The sequence below is a fragment of the Cyclopterus lumpus genome, chromosome 17 (assembly GCF_009769545.1).
Source record: "Cyclopterus lumpus isolate fCycLum1 chromosome 17, fCycLum1.pri, whole genome shotgun sequence".
NCBI classification, from domain to species: Eukaryota; Metazoa; Chordata; class Actinopteri; order Perciformes; family Cyclopteridae; genus Cyclopterus; species Cyclopterus lumpus.
In genome coordinates, this window is record NC_046982.1 from 19,007,486 (window position 1) to 19,029,582 (window position 22,097).

General features: G+C 41.9%; 1 protein-coding gene across 5 annotated transcripts in view; it reads right to left on the minus strand.

Moving 5' to 3' along the window:
* The window catches only part of LOC117746586 (disco-interacting protein 2 homolog C), a 134,450-nt gene extending 119,710 nt beyond the window's left edge, over positions 1 to 14,740 (minus strand). For all 5 annotated transcript variants that reach the window (XM_034555821.1, XM_034555819.1, XM_034555817.1 and 2 more), the window contains exon 1: positions 14,564 to 14,740. In XM_034555821.1, coding sequence (XP_034411712.1) covers positions 14,564 to 14,642 — 79 coding nt within the window. In that variant the 5' untranslated portion in view covers positions 14,643 to 14,740. The remainder of the gene's footprint in view (positions 1 to 14,563) is intronic.
* Positions 14,741 to 22,097: the final 7,357 nt, after the last annotated feature.

The window sequence follows — 22,097 nt, forward strand, 5'->3', positions numbered from 1 at the left end:
GTCCAGTCGCTGTAGTATTGACGTGTAGTCCAGTCGCTGTAGTATTGACGAATGTAGTCCAGTCGCTGTAGTATTGACGGGTGTAGTCCAGTCGCTGTAGTATTGACGTGTAGTCCAGTCGCTGTAGTATTGACGTGTAGTCCAGTCGCTGTAGTATTGACGAGTTTAGTCCAGTCGCTGTAGTATTGACGAGTTTAGTCCAGTCACTGTAGTATTGACGGGTGTAGTCCAGTCACTGTAGTATTGACGGGTGTAGTCCAGTCACTGTAGTATTGACGGGTGTAGTCCAGTCACTGTAGTATTGACGAGTGTAGTCCAGTCGCTGTAGTATTGACGTGTAGTCCAGTCGCTGTAGTATTGACGTGTAGTCCAGTCGCTGTAGTATTGACGGGTGTAGTGCAGTCACTGTAGTATTGACGGGTGTAGTGCAGTCACTGTAGTATTGACGGGTGTAGTCCAGTCGCTGTAGTATTGACAAGTGTAGTGCAGTCACTGTAGTATTGACGTGTAGTCCAGTCGCTGTAGTATTGACGAGTGTAGTCCAGTCGCTGTAGTATTGACGAGTGTAGTCCAGTCGCTGTAGTATTGACGTGTAGTCCAGTCGCTGTAGTATTGACGGGTGTAGTCCAGTCGCTGTAGTATTGACGAGTGTAGTCCAGTCGCTGTAGTATTGACGTGTAGTCCAGTCACTGTAGTATTGACGAGTGTAGTCCAGTCGCTGTAGTATTGACGTGTAGTCCAGTCGCTGTAGTATTGACGGGTGTAGTCCAGTCGCTGTAGTATTGACGTGTAGTCCAGTCGCTGTAGTATTGACGGGTGTAGTCCAGTCGCTGTAGTATTGACGAGTGTAGTCCAGTCACTGTAGTATTGACGGGTGTAGTCCAGTCGCTGTAGTATTGACGGGTGTAGTCCAGTCACTGTAGTATTGACGAGTGTAGTCCAGTCGCTGTAGTATTGACGGGTGTAGTCCAGTCGCTGTAGTATTGACGTGTATTCCAGTCACTGTAGTATTGACGGGTGTAGTCCAGTCACTGTAGTATTGACGAGTGTAGTCCAGTCGCTGTAGTATTGACGTGTAGTCCAGTCGCTGTAGTATTGACGTGTAGTCCGGTCGCTGTAGTATTGACGTGTATTCCAGTCACTGTAGTATTGACGGGTGTAGTCCAGTCGCTGTAGTATTGACGAGTGTAGTCCAGTCACTGTAGTATTGACGGGTGTAGTCCAGTCGCTGTAGTATTGACGGGTGTAGTCCAGTCACTGTAGTATTGACGAGTGTAGTCCAGTCGCTGTAGTATTGACGGGTGTAGTCCAGTCGCTGTAGTATTGACGGGTGTAGTCCAGTCACTGTAGTATTGACGTGTAGTCCAGTCGCTGTAGTATTGACGTGTAGTCCGGTCGCTGTAGTATTGACGTGTATTCCAGTCACTGTAGTATTGACGGGTGTAGTCCAGTCGCTGTAGTATTGACGTGTAGTCCAGTCGCTGTAGTATTGACGGGTGTAGTCCAGTCACTGTAGTATTGACGGGTGTAGTCCAGTCGTTGTAGTATTGACGGGTGTAGTGCAGTCGCTGTAGTATTGACGGGTGTAGTCCAGTCACTGTAGTATTGACGTGTAGTCCAGTCGCTGTAGTATTGACGTGTAGTCCAGTCGCTGTAGTATTGACGGGTGTAGTCCAGTCGCTGTAGTATTGACGGGTGTAGTCCAGTCGCTGTAGTATTGACGTGTAGTCCAGTCGCTGTAGTATTGACGGGTGTAGTCCAGTCGCTGTAGTATTGACGTGTAGTCCAGTCGCTGTAGTATTGACGGGTGTAGTCCAGTCACTGTAGTATTGACGGGTGTAGTCCAGTCACTGTAGTATTGACAAGTGTAGTCCAGTCGCTGTAGTATTGACGGGTGTAGTGCAGTCGCTGTAGTATTGACGGGTGTAGTCCAGTCACTGTAGTATTGACGTGTAGTCCAGTCGCTGTAGTATTGACGTGTGTAGTGCAGTCGCTGTAGTATTGACGGGTGTAGTCCAGTCGCTGTAGTATTGACGTGTAGTCCAGTCGCTGTAGTATTGACGGGTGTAGTCCAGTCACTGTAGTATTGACGGGTGTAGTCCAGTCACTGTAGTATTGACGTGTAGTCCAGTCACTGTAGTATTGACAAGTGTAGTCCAGTCGCTGTAGTATTGACGGGTGTAGTGCAGTCGCTGTAGTATTGACGGGTGTAGTCCAGTCACTGTAGTATTGACGTGTAGTCCAGTCGCTGTAGTATTGACGTGTAGTCCAGTCGCTGTAGTATTGACGTGTAGTCCAGTCACTGTAGTATTGACAAGTGTAGTCCAGTCGCTGTAGTATTGACGGGTGTAGTCCAGTCGCTGTAGTATTGACGTGTAGTCCAGTCGCTGTAGTATTGACGGGTGTAGTCCAGTCACTGTAGTATTGACGGGTGTAGTCCAGTCGCTGTAGTATTGACGTGTAGTCCAGTCGCTGTAGTATTGACGAGTGTAGTCTAGCCGCTGTAGTATTGACGAGTGTAGTCATTCACAAGTTGCCTTGGAGGACAGATGGGGAGTTACAGGGTTTAAATGGTCTTGTTATTGCAGAGAGTGAAGTCTCCCGGTCAGACGGGATTAACCCCAAACGGCCTTTCATGGCCGAGCTCATCAGGTCTGCCGTCTGGTTGCCACCGACTCTCCTCCAGCACAGAAGCAAACAACTCCAGTACAGCAGATCAGTCATTATCAATGACAAATAAATCAGCATTGACTTCTCACATGGGAAAAAGAACAGCCGTCTCCTGGAGCAAAGATGGCTGGTTGTTGGACTCGTCCACCTCCGCCCTGTGTGGGTTTTAGTCTTAATACTTCCTTGGTTAAGATTTTGATAATGTAAAAAAAAAAGTTAATTGGATATCTATGAATGAAGGCATTTTTTTTTTCATTAGGTATAGCTGGATGAGACCAGCATGGCATTTTCCTACGAAGGTCCGGCAACACAAGTCACTTTTTTTGTTACAAGCATGGAATCTTTCATACTACCGTCTTTATAGGAAACCACTCAGTTAGATTTAGGCAACACTACCTCGTTAGGTTTTGGAAAAAAGGTTGCAAAATACTTAAGTACGTATGTAGCCTTACTTAAATACGGAAGTCACGTGACGTTTTGTTTGACCCTTCTACCCTGTGTGGGTTTTTGCTGTCGTTATACTTCCTGGTTCATGATTACGTTAATTCAATACCAATGTATTTAGTTTGATATCTACAAATTTACAGCGCATTCATCTGCGTGCTGTAGCACCGAATGCCGTATGAGAACAATCTGCCCCACTACATACTCCCCTATTCAACCATGGTTAGTAGTACACAACATTTTACCCAGAAACCCCTTCTCAGTCTGATCCCCTAAACAAAGTCAAAGAATCAGCTGCCAACAAACATATTCATTTAAAAAACTAATTAAAATAAAACAGCTCCAAATAAAGACTCTTAATTTAAGTCGATCCACGAAGCAACTCGCACAATCACCACAAATGTAATCTCATTAAGTGTTGATTCTGCAGGAAACTTCGTTGTTATGATCAGCACCTGGCTGCTTGCTGGAGCCAATTAAGTGATTGAGAGGCTTTTTGTAAAACCAGTCTCCGAAACTTGACATTGATCGGCCGGACACGGGAGGCGGAGCCAATGAAACTGCTGATTGGGGGTCTTCTGATTGCGCTAATGGGATGGAGCGGCCGAAGCCCATTACAACGAGCATCCGAAGGGGTTTTTCTTTCACGAATCGCCTGAGCAAGCACAAATGTCATCTCCGTTCAGAGCTCAGGAGGAGGAGGAGGAGGAGGATAAACACTCCCTCGTCTCAGACATGTTGATAGGAGCATTGAGATCTGGAAGTGCTTTTTCTCACATTGGGGTAAAGACGCAACTTCTGTATCTTATCAAGTTATTTCTGTTCAGAATCGAATCATGAAAAAGTGAAAATCTACAAATGCAGTTTGAATATATTCAATGTCAGAGGGATAAAAGTGTTTCTGTTATTTTGTCCACGACCTTCTCGGCTTGAATTAAATTGGAAAGGTGAATTAAGGCCATTTTTAGAGCTGGAATAAGTAGCAATGCTGAGTTTGCTAAAGAGAGGTTTTAGTTTTTTTTAACTGATCTGACATTTTGCAACAATTGCTACTTCATTAAAATGATCTTTCGCATAAGAAACAAAGATTAAGAAAACACTAAAGTTGATGTAATCATAATAATAATAATAATAATGTTAGAATTGTTGACAAACACTGTTTTACTACAAAAATCTAAACGTAAAAGCGAGCCTTCAGATTAGCATGAAAAGAGGTTTCAGGTCTGAAACTCAAAACATATTCTCAGAAGCTTTTGTTTGGCTCCCTCTTCGCGTGCCGTCAGTCGACCGGCTGGACGTCAACCCGTCCACCCCCCGAAACCCGGCGGCTGTCCGACCCGCTGACATTTCCAGCCCTCGGATTTGTTGTGCTTGCGCGGCTGACAGCGAGGGGGGCGCATTAATATTTATGGCGCTTCATGCCTCCCGACGAACACGTGGACAGACATGCATGTTTATATATCTCCACTTCACTGCTGCGTTTGGACTTTTAAGCTGTGTTAATCCACTGATGTATTTATGTTTGCACTGCATAAATAAAAAACAGTTTTTATCTGAAATTAACCCATTAAGGTGTTGGATTCAGGCTTCTTTTTTTTTGTTTTTATTCCAGTGCATTAATATTATTTTCATTCTGAACCCAGAGTTATTTTGGGGCGCGGCCTTGTTTTTCACTGCAATATATATACTCAAACATATCTTGTGTGCAGTATAACGAAATTATGATACCGTAAATCATGAAGAAAAAAAAAGAAAAAAAGAAGAAATGCATTATTATTACAAAAAATATTTTACAAAAATTGGAAAATAATACGATTCATACATTTTTTCCAGGTGCCCAAACAGGTTTTGACAAATGTTGGAGAAAAAAAAAAATAACTGAGGCTACACATGAACATTGAACTATTTACATTTTTACAACCTTTTCTAAAAAAGATATTTTCTTTTGTCACGTGAGTATTTTATGGGGTTTTTTGTTGGGGGGGGATATTTTTACTCAGACATAAAGCATCTTTGATTGCGTTGAGAAGCGATTGTTTTGGAACTCTCTCGACAGCCTCGTCCACTTCGTACAGAAGGAGATGAAAAGGAAGACGAGGCCACTCGGGGACGAGTGAGAGAGCTGCAGCTTGATGATTTGCATTCAGCTGAAATAATAATGCTCGTGGATGAGGACGGCGTTGGCGCTTTGGGGAATCCCAATCGGCTGCTGAAGAAAACACAACTTTCTCTTAGTTTTTCTTCCTGGAGTGTAAAGTGTGTACATCCTCTTCTGTATGCCGACTGAGTTTTATGACCGTGTGGGATTTTGAAACCTTGTTTTAAAAAAAAAAAAGATAACAATGTTCTCTCCCTCCTGAAAAAGAAACCCTTCAGTGGAGCTTTTTCAACCCGTCCACGGCCGTAGGTTTTGGTGTTTGCTCATCAGGCCGACGACGCCTTGCCGGATCCGAAGCGTTGCTCAACAATAAAAAAGGCGACAACTTGCCTTTTTTTCCTCCTGCGAGGAGTCAAGCGAGGACAGCGGACTCCAGACTGCACCGCCTGGAGTCCTGAAGCCGGCGAACAGAATGAATTTCACGAGCCGAGCTGAAGCAGAAACCAGCCGCTCTCCATCCCCACTGCTCGGAATCTCCCAGTGGGGGTGGGGGGGGGGATAACATCTCTATGGCAACTGCCGGTGTGAAGGTGAGACGCTATGATGCAGGAGAAGGCGACGCCACAACATCTTCACCCTGCAGCAGATTGGTCTTTGAACACAACACTGAAGAGAGAGAGGAGGCAGACACTGCAGCAGGGGAGAGTATTGATTCATCTACCTGTGGCAGTCAAATTAAATCATTTTGAGATTTCAACATTAACCATGAACAGAAAATCAGAGTTCTGCTGATGAATAAAATGCTAAATAGGAGACTTTTAAAAAAGGTCATCAAATATGTTAGGCTCAAATTTAATTTACGAAATTTTTACGAAGCTTTTAAGCAACGTTCACTTTACAAAAAAAAAAGGAGCATCAGGGGTCTCACTTTGCCACAAAGGTAGAACTAATAGTGTGAGATAGAAGCGATGATACCAATGCGCAGTGTAAAAGAGGTTTTTTTTAATACTAAACTAGTCATTTTTACTGCAGATAAACTCAGTTTATTCTCAGTGAAATACCAGAAATTTTACAGCATGAATTACAGAAACATTCTGGATGCTAGAGACTAAACAGAGAAGTCTGACTGAACAGTCACAGAATGTAAAATGGTTTATCCGGATTCTCTAAACCTCTTTGTTACAGATTTGCGGATTTTTTTTCCTCTTAGAAATAAGTTTAGCAACCCAAAGGTTTGTCGTATATATATATATATATATATATATATATATATATATATATATATATATATATATATATATATATATATATATATATATATATATATATTTCAGTTACAGGCTACCGTCCAAAGGTCGGGCCCCACCCGGTCTTGCGATCGCCTCGACAAAGTGTCACTTGTTGCCGTGGCGCCCGCCTGTCGCAGCAATCAGGGTGACACCTGTATTTTTAAACTGACTTTGAGAAAGTTAAAGTGGACAAAATTAAACTTTTTTTGCAGCTGAACTTTTTTGAACTTTAAAAACGTCAAAGTTTCAGTTCTGCAGACGACGTGAAACTTCGTCAAAATATGTTAACAACAAAAACACCTTTGACCTCTAATCATTACGGTTCCCCTAAAATAAATGATAAATTAATTCCTCGGATGTAGAATCACCAGCTGAGGGTTTGAATTTCCGCCCCGTGAGGAGTTTGGTTTTAACTCGCTCGTGACTGTTCAACAAACGTCTTTGTTGGTGTCTAAATGAAATATGTAATCGGGTTGTTTCTGGAGAATCACAATCAGGGAGACTTTTATGTGAAACAAGAGCAAGTATTTACAACTTTTAGACGTTTTCTGTTTTATTGGTGAACAAGAAAGAATTGAAATTTGAAAAACACAGTTTACAGACAGCATGGAAATGGAAAAATTCATCTGCAACTATTTTGATAGGCGATTTTTTATTTCACTAACTTCCTGCTCTTCTATTGTGATGATGTGCCTTTTCTTTCAGTTTATATTATTGTAGATGTTTGGACTGCTTATCGAGGCAAAACCAGACATTTTGTAACTTAAATGATTAATTTAAAATATAATGCTCCAGCAGGGCCGCACAATAACTGCCCACTTTCAAACTAACTAATTGATGCATCAATAATTACACTTCAGTAATAGAAGATCTCAGTACTTTGGTACTTAATGCTCATACTTTGGCACTTCAAAGCTTTGAATGCAGGACTTTTACTTCTTCCGCCACATAATTGATTTTCTTACCGTTTTATCTGCTCTTTTATGAAACAATTAATCAATAATATGAACAAATGTTTAATGAAAGCTCTAAACTCCTACGTAGCCTTTAGGAAATGGAGCTCAAACAAAAACCCGTCTTGAGCTAAATGATGCTCTGGAGGCCCATTTTTCCAAAACGGACCGTGATCAGAGTTTTCGGCTCCGACGTGAACACAAATATCTTTTTGGGAAAGAAGAGCGAGAGCTGTAAAATGACAGAGAGGAATCTTATCGAGACCAGATGTGACTGAAGGACGACGGAAGGAAACTTACAGAGTTATAAAAATATACGTTTTGCAGCAGATTTCCATTTACGATAGGATGAAACAATAAAATGTTCTACCAAACTGTAAATAAACTCAAATCCACTGTTTTTATTACACTGAAAACATTTTTGGGGATTGTGCGTCTTAAATGTGTCTGACTCGACAGTTTAAAACTACACAGCTGCAAAAATCACGGCTCGTACAAGACACAAGACCAAGACCATTCAGAGTCCAACAAGACCAAGACCATTCAGAGTCCAACAAGACACAAGACCAAGACCATTCAGAGTCCAACAAGACCAAGACCATTCAGAGTCCAACAAGACCATGACCATTTAGAGTCCAACAAGACACAAGACCAAGACTATTCAGAGTCCAACAAGACACAAGACCAAGACCATTCAGAGTCCAACAAGACCAAGACCATTTAGAGTCCAACAAGACACAAGACCAAGACCATTCAGAGTCCAACAAGACCAAGACCATTCAGAGTCCAACAAGACCATGACCATTTAGAGTCCAACAAGACACAAGACCAAGACTATTCAGAGTCCAACAAGACACAAGACCAAGACCATTCAGAGTCCAACAAGACCAAGACCATTTAGAGTCCAACAAGACACAAGACCAAGACAATTCAGAGTCCAACAAGACCAAGACCATTTAGAGTCCAACAAGACACAAGACCAAGACCATTTAGAGTCCAACAAGACACAAGACAAAGACCATTCAGAGTCTAACAAGACACAAGACCAAGACCATTCAGAGTCCAACAAGACACAAGACCAAGACAATTCAGAGTCCAACAAGACCAAGACCATTTAGAGTCCAACAAGACACAAGACCAAGACAATTCAGAGTCCAACAAGACCAAGACCATTTAGAGTCCAACAAGACACAAGACCAAGACCATTTAGAGTCCAACAAGTCACAAAATCAAGACCATTCAGAGTCCAACAAGACACAAGACCAAGACCATTTAGAGTCCAACAAGTCACAAGACCAAGACAATTCAGAGTCCAACAAGACCAAGACCATTCAGAGTCCAACAAGACACAAGACCATTCAGAGTCCAACAAGTCACAAGACCAAGACAATTCAGAGTCCAACAAGACCAAGACCATTCAGAGTCCAACAAGACACAAGACCAAGACCATTTAGAGTCCAACAAGTCACAAGATCAAGACCATGACCATTCAGAGTCCAACAAGACACAAGACCAAGACCATTTCGAGTCCAACAAGACACAAGACCATTTCGAGTCCAACAAGACACAAGATCAAGACAATTCAGAGTCCAACAAGACCAAGACCATTTAGAGTCCAACAAGACACAAGACCAAGACCATTTAGAGTCCAACAAGACACAAGACCAAGACCATTCAGAGTCTAACAAGACACAAGACCAAGACCATTCAGAGTCCAACAAGACACAAGACCAAGACAATTCAGAGTCCAACAAGACCAAGACCATTTAGAGTCCAACAAGACACAAGACCAAGACCATTTAGAGTCCAACAAGACACAAGACCAAGACAATTCAGAGTCCAACAAGACCAAGACCATTTAGAGTCCAACAAGACACAAGACCAAGACCATTTAGAGTCCAACAAGTCACAAAATCAAGACCATTCAGAGTCCAACAAGACACAAGACCAAGACCATTTAGAGTCCAACAAGTCACAAGACCAAGACAATTCAGAGTCCAACAAGACCAAGACCATTCAGAGTCCAACAAGACACAAGACCATTCAGAGTCCAACAAGTCACAAGACCAAGACAATTCAGAGTCCAACAAGACCAAGACCATTCAGAGTCCAACAAGACACAAGACCAAGACCATTTAGAGTCCAACAAGTCACAAGATCAAGACCATGACCATTCAGAGTCCAACAAGACACAAGACCAAGACCATTTCGAGTCCAACAAGACACAAGACCATTTCGAGTCCAACAAGACACAAGATCAAGACAATTCAGAGTCCAACAAGACACAAGACCATTCAGAGTCCAACAAGACCAAGACCATTCAGAGTCCAACAAGACACAAGACCAAGACCATTTAAAATCCAACAAGACACAAGACCAAGACCATTTAGAGTCCAACAAGTCACAAGATCAAGACCATTCAGAGTCCAACAAGACCAAGTCAATTCAGAGTCCAACAAGACACAAGACCAAGACCATTTAGAGTCCAACAAGTCACAAGATCAAGACCATTCAGAGTCCAACAAGACCAAGACCATTCAGAGTCCAACAAGACCAAGACCATTTAAAATCCAACAAGACACAAGACCAAGACCATTCAGAGTCCAACAAGACACAAGACCAAGACCATTTAAAATCCAACAAGACACAAGACCAAGACCATTTAGAGTCCAACAAGTCACAAGATCAAGACCATTCAGAGTCCAACAAGACCAAGACAATTCAGAGTCCAACAAGACACAAGACCAAGACCATTCAGAGTCCAACAAGTCACAAGACCAAGACCATTCAGAGTCCAACAAGTCACAAAATCAAGACAATTCAGAGTCCAACAAGACACAAGACCATTTAGAGTCCAACAAGACACAAGATTAAGTAGGTCTCAAGACCAGACTCGAGTCCTATAGTCTTGGCTTCCGGTGTCGAGATCATTTTATTATCAGGTCATATGAGGAATGAATGAACGTAACCAAGTAGAAACACGTTTATTTATTTTTTAATAAACTATGTAATGTGGATGGGCTCACGTCCTGGCTGATACCGGATCCACTTGATACGTTTTGATATTGATCAAACAATCAGATTGGCGCATCCCAAAAGATGACTTTGACATGTTTGACAGAAAGGCTCAATAACTGCATTCGTGACAAACACTTCCCAAAGGGGGGGGGGGGGGCTCTTACTCTCAGCCGCAGGACGATGACTCTGCATTTAAAGATTAAGAGAAGAAGAAAAGAGAACAGCCTCCTGTTAAAGCAACTTAGCTTGATTACAATGACGAGAACGCTGCGTCGACTTCAAACAGGCTGCCAGGAAGTGTTGCGCGAATGCTTCTTTAATTTCCAGGAAGCTCCATTAATGAAAAATAATCTATAAGTCGACAAGTGATTCCTTAATCAAAAATGAAATAATGGAAGGATTGTGTTGTTTTCAAACAGCTCACTTCCTTTATTGATTGGACAAGATCACTTTATCAATCATGGCACTTCAGAGAGAAATTGATAGGATATTATGGATCAATAGGGGTGAAGAAATTAACTAAATGAGACATTGGAAGCCCCGCCCACCCGGTTTGATTGACAGGTGGTCACCTCAGTAGAAGAAAAAAAAAGGAACTAAATCTAAATTTACAACAGAAATGCAGCAGATACTAAAATGCACAGACACTGCAGGGTGTGTATGTGAGTGTGAGTGTGAGTGTGTGTGTGTGTGTGTGTGTGTGTGTGTGTGTGTAATCTGCAGTGGGTTGAGTGGGTTGCAGAGCTTAATATTCAGCAAGGAGCCAGATTAGTTCAGGACAACCTGTCAGTCTGCAGCGAAACAGAAGAGAGAGAGAGAGTGCGTGTGTGTGTGTGTGTGTGTGTGTGTGTGTGTGTGTGTGTGTGTGTGTGTGTGTGCGTGTGTGTGTGTGTGTGCGTGTGTGTGTGTGCGTGTGCGGTCTCTGGGTTTAGAACAAGGTTCGGGTTAACTGGCATGGAAGGGCTTTCTTAAATCGTTGTATTTATCCGGTTGTGTCAACAGTAAAACATTTTGGGGATTGACTTAATGTCTCGAGAAAAAAGTTACTTGATTATTTTAGTGTAATTATTGTAAAACTGAGTTGCTCCACAAATGAGTCACAGCGACGTGATGAAACCAAACGTTCTAATATTACAAACCTTTTGAATATTGCAGCCATATAAGAACAAGGATACTCCGGCACGTTTGCATCTTCTGTTTTATGCTGATGATCATTGACGTGTTCGGTCAATTTCAAATAAACACATAGATAAAAATGGTCCCATGGGTTTCCTGGATTTAAAAATCACAATTATTCATTTGAGAAGTTTGTCATATTTAGTAAAAGCATAATAAAATATGCAAAATGATATTCGATCCCACGCAGTAAACGTCTGGTTTCACTTTCGTCCACTTTACCTCTCTCGAGTCGCCTTTTTATGAACAAAACACTCACACAACACGTACACAAAAGCAACGTATATCCCAGAATGCAATGCGGCAAGAAGCAGAGCGACAGAACTGTCTCTTTCCATCGTCGCGTAACTCTTCACCACGTGAAAAAAGAAACAGAATAGTGAAAAAAAGTGCTCTAAAAGTGTTGTCGAGGGGCATTCTGGGAAATGTAGGAACTCCCTCCACGTGTGTAAAAACGGGTCGAGAGAAATCCAAAGTAATCATGCAAACGTTGAGCTGGGTGGCTTGCATCTGAAACCGGCCCCCTGCTTTTCATGAGACCAATGAGGCGCCGTTGAGCAAGGCAGCAGCGAACCCCCACAGGCTGCTCCAGGGGAACTAAGTGGCCGAGAGGTTTCTGATTTATTATGTTTACCTTTATGCAAAAAATGTTTTTAACGTGCAGATTCGTCAAAAACCTCCACAAGGGAAGTGAGGTGGGGGAAGTGTGTGTGTGTGTGGGGGGGGGGGGGGGGGGGGGGGGGGGGGGGGGGGGGCTGGAGGAGTCCAATGCCTTGCTCAAGGACTCCTCAACAGCCCACATGGCCCCTGAGAAGCTGGAGTGACACCTGACTGTTCCTGAAGTCGTTTTTCTCTAGAGGAGGAAGGGATGGTGCGTGGAAATCAAAAAAATTAGGTCAAAGTCTGCGGGATGAAGGGATGGGGGAGGAGGGGAGGAGGGGAGGAGGGTTTACATTGGCTGCCGGCGTGCATTTACAGCATCAGCTAAGCATGTAAATAATGCACCGGGGCATCTGACCCCATTCCCCTCGTCTCCCCCTGAGACACACTTGTTTACATTGGAGCAACTCTGAGCCAGCGGTTTATATAAAGAAAGAAAAAAGGAATGTGTGTCACCTTTTTTTTTTTTTTTTTTCTTCCCCCCTCCTCTCCTCTCATTTGCCCTCATCCAGATTCCTCTGAAAGCTGCAGTGGAAAAAAATTAAAATGCAATGTGTGCGTTTGCAGTCAGCTGTTAAAGCTGCTTCCTCTCCTTCTCTCATTGTCTCCTTGTCTCCTTGTCTCCTTTTCTCATTCTCTACCCACAAATGGCTGAGCTCCGCGGAGAGCCACCAGACTCGGGGAAATCGCTGCTGAAACATGACACTATGATCCTCTCCAGGCTGAGAGTGCAGTCTGCAGCAATGTGACATATCAATCTGAGTGAGAGGAGGAGGAGGAGGAGGAGGATGAGGATGATGATGAAGGAGAGGAGCTAATGAGAAAATCAATACCAAGCCTGCATTTCAGCGTCTTGGCCCGAGGAGCCAATATGTGCTCCGGTGTTATGGAAAGAATCTGGAACATAATGGGAATCATTCACCCCCCTCTGCAGAGTGTGTCATGTGAAGACTGTGCGTCTGGCAACAGCTGCACTGCTCATGTGCACGTATAATAATCTAAGCAGCATGCAGCGCTCTGCTGAAGGGGACCCCCCCCCCCCCCTACACACACACACACACACACACACACACACACACACACACACACACACACACACACACACACACACACACACACACACACACACACACACACACACACACACACACACACACACACACACACACACACACACACACACACACACACACACACACACACACACACACACACACACACACACACACACACACACACACACACACACACACACACACACAGAAAAAACTCCAAACAAAACACGACAACTTCTTGACAAACCAGAGATCTGATCTTGAGACCAGAAATATGTGATGTTCCCACTAGGAGCTACAAAAAGCCCCTCTGGTGCTCAGTGGAGACTTTTAAAAGTGCTTAAATTTAATTTAATTTAAAATCAATCAATCAAAACTACTATTCTCATCGTTATTGTAACGTTTTATGTCATTAAACGGAATCATTCGGTTTAGCAATTTATTAAATAAAGCGATTTGTCATCACTTTGTGCATCGAGGATCAATGGACTTGTTGGGAAAGATGTCAGTAATCACCGTCTTGTTTTTTAGGGTTAATATGGGCCTTTATTGGATTATCATCTTCATATTCCCATGACAAGTAGTGTGTGCTGTGATGAAGAGAGCAATCCACTAATAAACAACAACTTGTATTCTAATAAAAACTGGATGATTTCAAAAGAAGCGATTTGGACCCGTAAAAGGGAATTATTTAGTATTTTCCATCACTTTGAGGATCAATGAACTTATTGGGGCAGGTAGTCAGTAATGAAATGCATCACAATGTTTGGTGCATAGTCATTATTTTAGGGATAATGTACTTTATCTTGGAGCTGCGTTTCTGATACCTCTGAGTCCTTTTTAAATACACATGTGCAATAATCGAGACACAGTTGGTGGGACCAGTTGAGCCATCAGGAGAACCAGTAGCCCCATCCAGCCCCACCGCCACATCCCATCCCCTGCATCCAACATCTCAGCCACCGTGGCGGCATGCGCGTTCCAGAAATAAAGGAAAAATACGGACTCGAACTTGTGGCAGTTCAACACACTCCACCCCCCCTCCTCCCCCCACCCTGGAGCTTAAACTGTGTACCGGTTCCGAAGCGACCGGCATGAGAACCGAACTCCCCACCCCAAACCCCCCCCCCCCGTCCAGCAGCAGCAAGCGTCGCCCGGGCAGAGCCGCCCGAAGCTCGGCGGTGAGATTCAAGTACTCACCCTCGGATAACTCCAGCTCCAGCTCGGCCAGTCTCGCCCGCACCTCCGCAGTCAGCGGCACCGGGTCCCGGTCCGCCATTCCGCCGTGAGAACCCGATTTATAATCTCTGTTGTTGTTGTTGTTGTTTTTTACCTCCCACGTATGCTTTTTATGTCTCCGGGCTTCTTCTCGGAGAAACCCACCCCCCCCCCCGAAAAAAAATATCCAAAGTCGGAGGCAGCGGAGTGTCTGCGTGTCTGTGAGCGCGGCGGCGCAGCGCTGTCGGCTCTGCGCTCCTCCAGATGCGGTCAAGCTGCACACGACGCCTCGCTGCTTCCGGGGGGGTTATTCTTACCCGAAATAAGAGCCGCGGTATTTATTTTTTATTTATTTGTGTGAATCATAAGTGCATTGATTTATATATACATGGTACAACATTGAGTACTTTCATTTCATGTAACAGTATACTTCTACTTCTCTACCCCTTACATGTAAATGTTGTACTTTTGACTCCATTTAATAAGAACTTCTATACGCAGTAAAAAACAAAATATGATATATATATATATAAAATATATATATATATATTATATATATATATATATTATATATATACACAGTAAAAATAAAAGATATATATATATATATAATTTAAAGTACAACAAATTTATATTTTGACTTTTTGTCTCGAGATTTTAACTTCTTATCTCATAACATTATGGTTTTCATCTTAACTATGCAGAGATGAGCTCCTATAATAACTACATATATCTGACAGATCACACTTGTTCTTCTCCTTCTTGTTCAGGTAAAACCTCGAATCTCCAGATGTGTTGGTGTTGAATGTTTGTGATAAACATTTAGAGCGCCATGGAATGTGACTTGGTGATTGGTGCATAACATAAATATGATGCAGAAGTTATTTAAAGTTATACCAATATAAGGTGGATTTTACATTCGGGGAAACGATTCAAATGTACTTGAGTATTCTGGTATGTCTCCAGCATTTTATTATCAAGTCCATCTTTCATTAGGAAGAACAGCGTGAAAAATAAACAGGCGACTAATTAAATGAATCGTTTACACACAAAATAAAACAAATACCACCAAAGCCATTTACAAAAGACCAAGCAGGACACATGAGGTGGGGAAAGATAAAGCAGATAAAAGAAACTGACAGAGCTACAGCAGAGCCAAGCAAGTCCTTCTTTTTCTTTTTTACTCACCAAACCGCTGGGATGCTTTTGTTTTGAAGGGAAATGCATTCGTCTTCCGGTGTGACGCTCGTTAATTGCTTGTGACTTCATGCACAACTCGCAGGTAGAATTTACTGACGGTGACTTTAGGTCAAACTGCAGCATCAAGCACTGAACACTATTTCATTTTCATCTAATAAAGATTTTTATTTTCATCTGTTTTTATTGGAAAAATAATTTAAAAAAATATATTTAAAAAAATAAAATAACCATCAGAGGGCGCCAGATGAATGCGATCTATCTATCTATCTATCTATCTATCTATCTATCTATCTATCTATCTATCTATCTATCTATCTATCTATCTATCTATCTCATGAGAACATATCAAGGACATTAATTGAAGGTGTCATGGAAAACCAAATTATGCGGATCAATTATCTGCTGAATACAATTACAACCAAACGCTGAGTAAGACATTTAGATTAAGTTATGACGCTGGAAAACATGCTCAAAGGGTTCAAACACTCTGAGACCTGTCAATCACATTGTAGCCCCGCCCCTAAAGCAGGTGTAAAAAAACAAAATGTACTAAATGAACATCATGCTGTATTGAAAAAGACTTGAAACCATAAACTCATGTTTACAATGTTTACTGAGGGAATAAATCAAGAGAGAAAGTGAGTCATTTTCTATAGACTTCTATACAACCAGAGGAGTCGCCCCCTGATGGACAGGAGAGAGAATGCAGCTTCAACACATGAAGCATAGACTTCTATACAACCAGGAGTCGCCCCCTGGTGGTCAGGAGAGAGAATGCAGCTTTAACACATGAAGCATAGACTCCTATACAACCAGAGGAGTCGCCCCCTGATGGACAGGAGAGAGAATGCAGCTTCAACACATAAAGCATAGACTTCTAAACAACCAGAGGAGTCGCCCCCTGGTGGTCAGTAGAGAGAAAGCAGCTTCAACACATGAAGCATAGACTTCTAAACAACCAGAGGAGTCGCCCCCTGGTGGACAGGAGAGAGAATGCAGCTTTAACACATGAAGCATAGACTTCTAAACAACCAGGAGTCGCCCCCTGGTGGTCAGGAGAGAGAATGCAGCTTTAACACATGAAGCATAGACTTCTAAACAACCAGGAGTCGCCCCCTGGTGGTCAGGAGAGAGAATGCAGCTTCAACACATGAAGCATAGACTTCTATACAACCAGGAGTCGCCACCTGGTGGTCAGTAGAGAGAATGCAGCTTCAACACATGAAGCATAGACTTCTAAACAACCAGAGGAGTCGCCCCCTGGTGGTCAGGAGAGAGAATGCAGCTTTAAGACACTTTTCAGAACCTGGAGGTTCCCCTCTTGGTCTCAAACCCCCGGGGTTAATATCGGTCTCTTTAGCTGCCACCAGCTCATCTTCACCCTCACGGCTTCTTTTCTGTGGAAGCGACGCCGTGAGAGCAGCGAGAAAGGAAACCAGAACAGTAAAGTTGATAGACAAACTCGCTTTAAAGCTCATTTGATACATTAGTGTTATTAAAACGTTGATTAAAGTGCGACGGGGAGCTTTTTAACTCGTCTTCTTGTGATGCACGGTTAAAATGTTAAAACAACAGAGATTTAAAGAAACAAACACACATTTCCCATAAGTTCTGCTGCAGAATCTGTGTTTTCATCACTGCGGGGCATTTTATTCAGCCACCTGGTGGTCACCACTATCATCACCATCGTCGTCATCATCATCATTACCATCGTCGTCATCATCATCATCATCATCCTTACAGCAGCAGCAGTGCCATCATCATTACCTTCCCATTACCGACCCAGACGGCCGGCCTTTCTGCTGCAGGTCTGACACTTAAGATTCATCACAGAGCTGAGAACAAAACAAACAGAAGCAGCATCAAATCATTCTTTTTATTATTCCTGACACCTGGAGGCGGAGCAGCGCTGGAAGAAGTATTCAGTCCCTTTACACTCAGTATAAGTACAAATACCACATTGTGAAAATACTCCACTGAAAGTAGAAGTCGAGAAACTCAATTAGGTAAAAGTATTATCAGTTAAATGTATAACGAGTACAAGTATTGATTGTGCAGTAAAATTATGTTTCTGGGTTAAAAAGTAAGTATTTGTTTTTGTTTTTATTGTTTTTTACTAATCAACTGATTGTTTCTGGGATTAAAATAAATGGATGGTCAAATAATTGGAGCAGAAAAAGAGAGACAATATTTAACTGAGAATATAAAAAAATTGAAAACACAAGCAAAAAAATAAATAATAAAAAAGCTTATTTCCAGCTTCTGAACTTCACGAAACATTTTTTTTTTTGTACCAGAATAAAAAAAACTAAACAGTTTTTTATAGTAAATTATCCGTTTTATTATTTGACAAAGTGCTCTGACGTGCAGAAAACCTTCCAACATATTTTAGATTTTTATGTCCATCTAGTGTGTGTGTGTGTGTGTGTGTGTGTGTATGATTACAATGCAGTTAAAGTGGTGATAAGCCGGAGGGTGAAAGAAGAAAAACAAGCTGACTGAGAAAAAGTGCGATCGAAAGTCAGACTGAGAATGAGAATGTTCCTCATTAAAATGTATCTGTAATAAAACAACAACGTCTATTAACTTCATTGTGAGTTTCAGCTCCTTGTTTGTCCATTTTTATTGTTCTGGTTCATTTTTATATATTAAAAGCTGTAAAACGCTGCATGTTCAGTACCTGCTCAGCAGCAAACAGCAGAGCGACTCACTAAAAAAACAGCTGGTGAAACATTTAGCTGCTAAAGATAATAAAGATATATGTGTTGAGGAGGGGGTGGAGACCAAAAACAGAGCAAAAAGAGAGAGAGAATAATGGACTGAATCATCACGTTGATGTCGCTGAGCTCTTTGATAACAAGTTCATCGTGTCAACTTAAATGTGACAATATGTCAATGTTGTTGTTTCTGCCGTAAAAAAAAAAAATCTTTTGTCTGTAAATACAAAATGTGTTTTTGAAAGCCATGATATTAAATGGGATTTCTAAATGTTTTACTAATTATTTAGTAAGCTTTAATAAACATTTAATTTAGTCGTCCCCTGGTGGTCAGTAGAGAGAATGCAGCTTTAACACATGACGCATAGACTTCTATACAACCAGAGGAGTCGCCCCCTTGTGGTCAATAGAGAGAATGCAGCTTTAACACATGAAGCATAGACTTCTATACAACCAAGAGCCGCCGCCTCCTGGTGGTCAGTAGAGAGAATGCAGCTTTAACACATGAAACATAGACTTCTATACAACCAAGAGTCGCCGCCTCCTGGTGGTCAGTAGAGAGAATGCAGCTTTAACACATGAAGCATAGACTTCTATACAACCAAGAGTCGCTGCCTCCTGGTGGTCAGTAGAGAGAATGCAGCTTTAACACATGAAGCATAGACTTCTATACAACCAAGAGTCGCCGCCTCCTGGTGGTCAGTAGAGAGAATGCAGCTTTAACACATGAAGCATAGACTTCTATACAACCAAGAGTCGCCGCCTCCTGGTGGTCAGTAGAGAGAATGCAGCTTTAACACATGAAGCATAGACTTCTATACAACCAAGAGTCGCCGCCTCCTGGTGGTCAGTAGAGAGAATGCAGCTTTAACACATGAAGCATAGACTTCTATACAACCAAGAGTCGCCGCCTCCTGGTGGTCAGTAGAGAGAATGCAGCTTTAACACATGAAGCATAGACTTCTATACAACCAAGAGTCGCCGCCTCCTGGTGGTCAGTAGAGAGAATGCAGCTTTAACACATGAAGCATAGACTTCTATACAACCAAGAGTCGCCGCCTCCTGGTGGTCAGTAGAGAGAATGCAGCTTTAACACATGAAGCATAGACTTCTATACAACCAAGAGTCGCCGCCTCCTGGTGGTCAGTAGAGAGAATGCATTGTCTATCAACTTCGACTGTGTTTGAGCATCGAGCAGCATGATGAGTCTTAAAAAGACCAAATCAGACTGTCAATATCAAAGCAGGGAACTCTTCTCTTGGTCTGGTTATGATGCATATTGGAGACAAAAAAAATACATGAATGACGCAAAGAAAATTGTGGGTCAAAAGTCAAGTCATCATACATTCTCTCCTCCTCAGGAGGCGCTGATGAAGGAGCGGCGTCCTCTGTGAACACGCTGCCATCTTGTGGCTCTTTGCTCTCATGAGGACCAGCTGAGGCCTGAAAGATGTTTGGTTTCAAACACAGAACTCAAGAAGAATAAGAACAACGATGTTCATCACGTTTAACTAACAAATGTAATTAAAGGAACTCAACAGCTGCATAAATTAGTCTAAAAGCAACATCTTGAGGACGTATTAAGTTTTACTCTGAAGTTTGAGCGTATTTTAATACAACACGACTCAAGAGACTGCAACATGGATGGGAGACCAGAAGAGTTAAAAACGGTAGATACACATTTATTTAAACACAGTTCAAGCTAAATAAGCCGTAGAGTTCACCACAGGAGAGCAGCCAGTCAAGGGAGCCTCGGTCTTCAGGCGTTGCCTTTTTATAGCAGCCTCCAGGCTCAGGTGTGGCTCATCAGCTGATGAACAGCCTGAAAGACAAAACACAGAGCAAACAGGGCCCAGACCCCTAGTGGAAGGGAGGCGTCGTCACGGTCGTTGATTTATTGTTTAGTACAATCTGCATCTCACTGAATACTACTTTCTCTTTATGTAGAACGCAGTACTTAATGCGTACTCCTACACATTTAATCAGACTTTTACATTTAAGTGATTGTCCTGTAAACATCTTTTGATGAGATATTTCAATATTTAATAGGAAATTGATATAAAATAAATAGGAAAATGTAATTTATATATTGAAAATGGATGGATGGATGGATGGATATAAACATTTTAACAATATCCTTTTATTACATTTTTGTCACCATGCATTTTGGATATATTGTCAGTCTCAGGACTGGTGTTTACATACTTTATATTAAAATACAATATGGTCAAAAGATTTGAACATTTAAATGCATCCCGTAATACAACATTTTAAAAGATGATGTGGACATTTTATTTTGAGACAGTGAAGAGAGACTTAAGACTTTTGATTTTCACTGTATTTTCTTTGCCTGTTTCAGAGGAATCAAAGTTTAATCCTTCAGTCAATCCTTTTGATCCTCAAAGAATTATTACATATATTTTTTTTAAACTCTGAAAACATCTCAGAATATGCTTAAGCTCGAGTGCACTGGCTCATGTAAAGATGAAATTAAGTAAATGTAGATAAAGTAGCATGTTGTTTAACTAAGACGTACTCAGAGCTTTAAAAAGGTCAGTCTGATGTCCTTGAAGGACAAAATGTCATAACACCATTTTATATATAGTTCTGATTACAACATATTTATTCATTACGTTAACCCTTTAAATGTTTGTTTAAATAATCATTTAATTATGTTCTCATGCTCATAAAAAGACACAGCGGCTCCTCAACAGTGCCTAAATCTTTATTTTTCAGTAAGCTACATTTTTTTTCCTCCAAATTAGACAGTTTTACATCATGACACAGAGTAACTTAAATTATCTATAGCTGACATGTACGCTTGATTCCAGTCTCGATGGAAGAGTAGACCCAAAAACAGAAAAAAATAAAAAATAAAGAAGCCCTCTTGAACACAACCTCCGATTCCACGTCTGTTAAAAGGTGTCGTTAGGCAAAAGTTATCCGTCCAGACCACAACAGGGCGGCGCCATCGATTGTCCACAGCTGTTACGTGTTAATGAGTTAAACCACAGTGAGTTAAGAGAAATCTTGTTCCAGTCAGTTGGTGTGCATTCGTTATTATATCTTTGAAAAGAAATAATAATAATAATAATAATAATAATAATAAAAAGATGCAACCCTTGAGGGGGAAAGGAAAAAAAATGGCACTGTCAGAAAACGTGTGAACAGGAAGGAAGGCGACCGAGAGGCTGATATGAGGCTCCGTGTAGAAGTCCGTAAGCGAAAAGGAGCTCCTCAAAGCGTTTCGGTGTCGCTGAACGCACCAAAAACAAAAGAGACACGCCCCTTTTGGAAAAGCGGTACCATCCAGTCCGAGGTACCGCACTTCAGGGGCAGGGGGGGGTTCTGGATTTTTCTTTTTCTCCGGGTGGTACATTTATTTATTCCACACATGCACACGATCAGAGTTCAGGGAGGCCCCAGTTTGTAAAGTCAGCGTCTCGTGTTAAGGAGTGGTGTCACGTCGTAGAGTTCTCCAGTCTTTGATTGGACTTTCAGGAACAAGAAAGAAAGAAAAAAAAAAGAAAAGAGAAAAATCACATCTTCAAAGTAAAAATTAACAAAACTACAAGCCGGAGATGGCAAGCGCTCAGCTA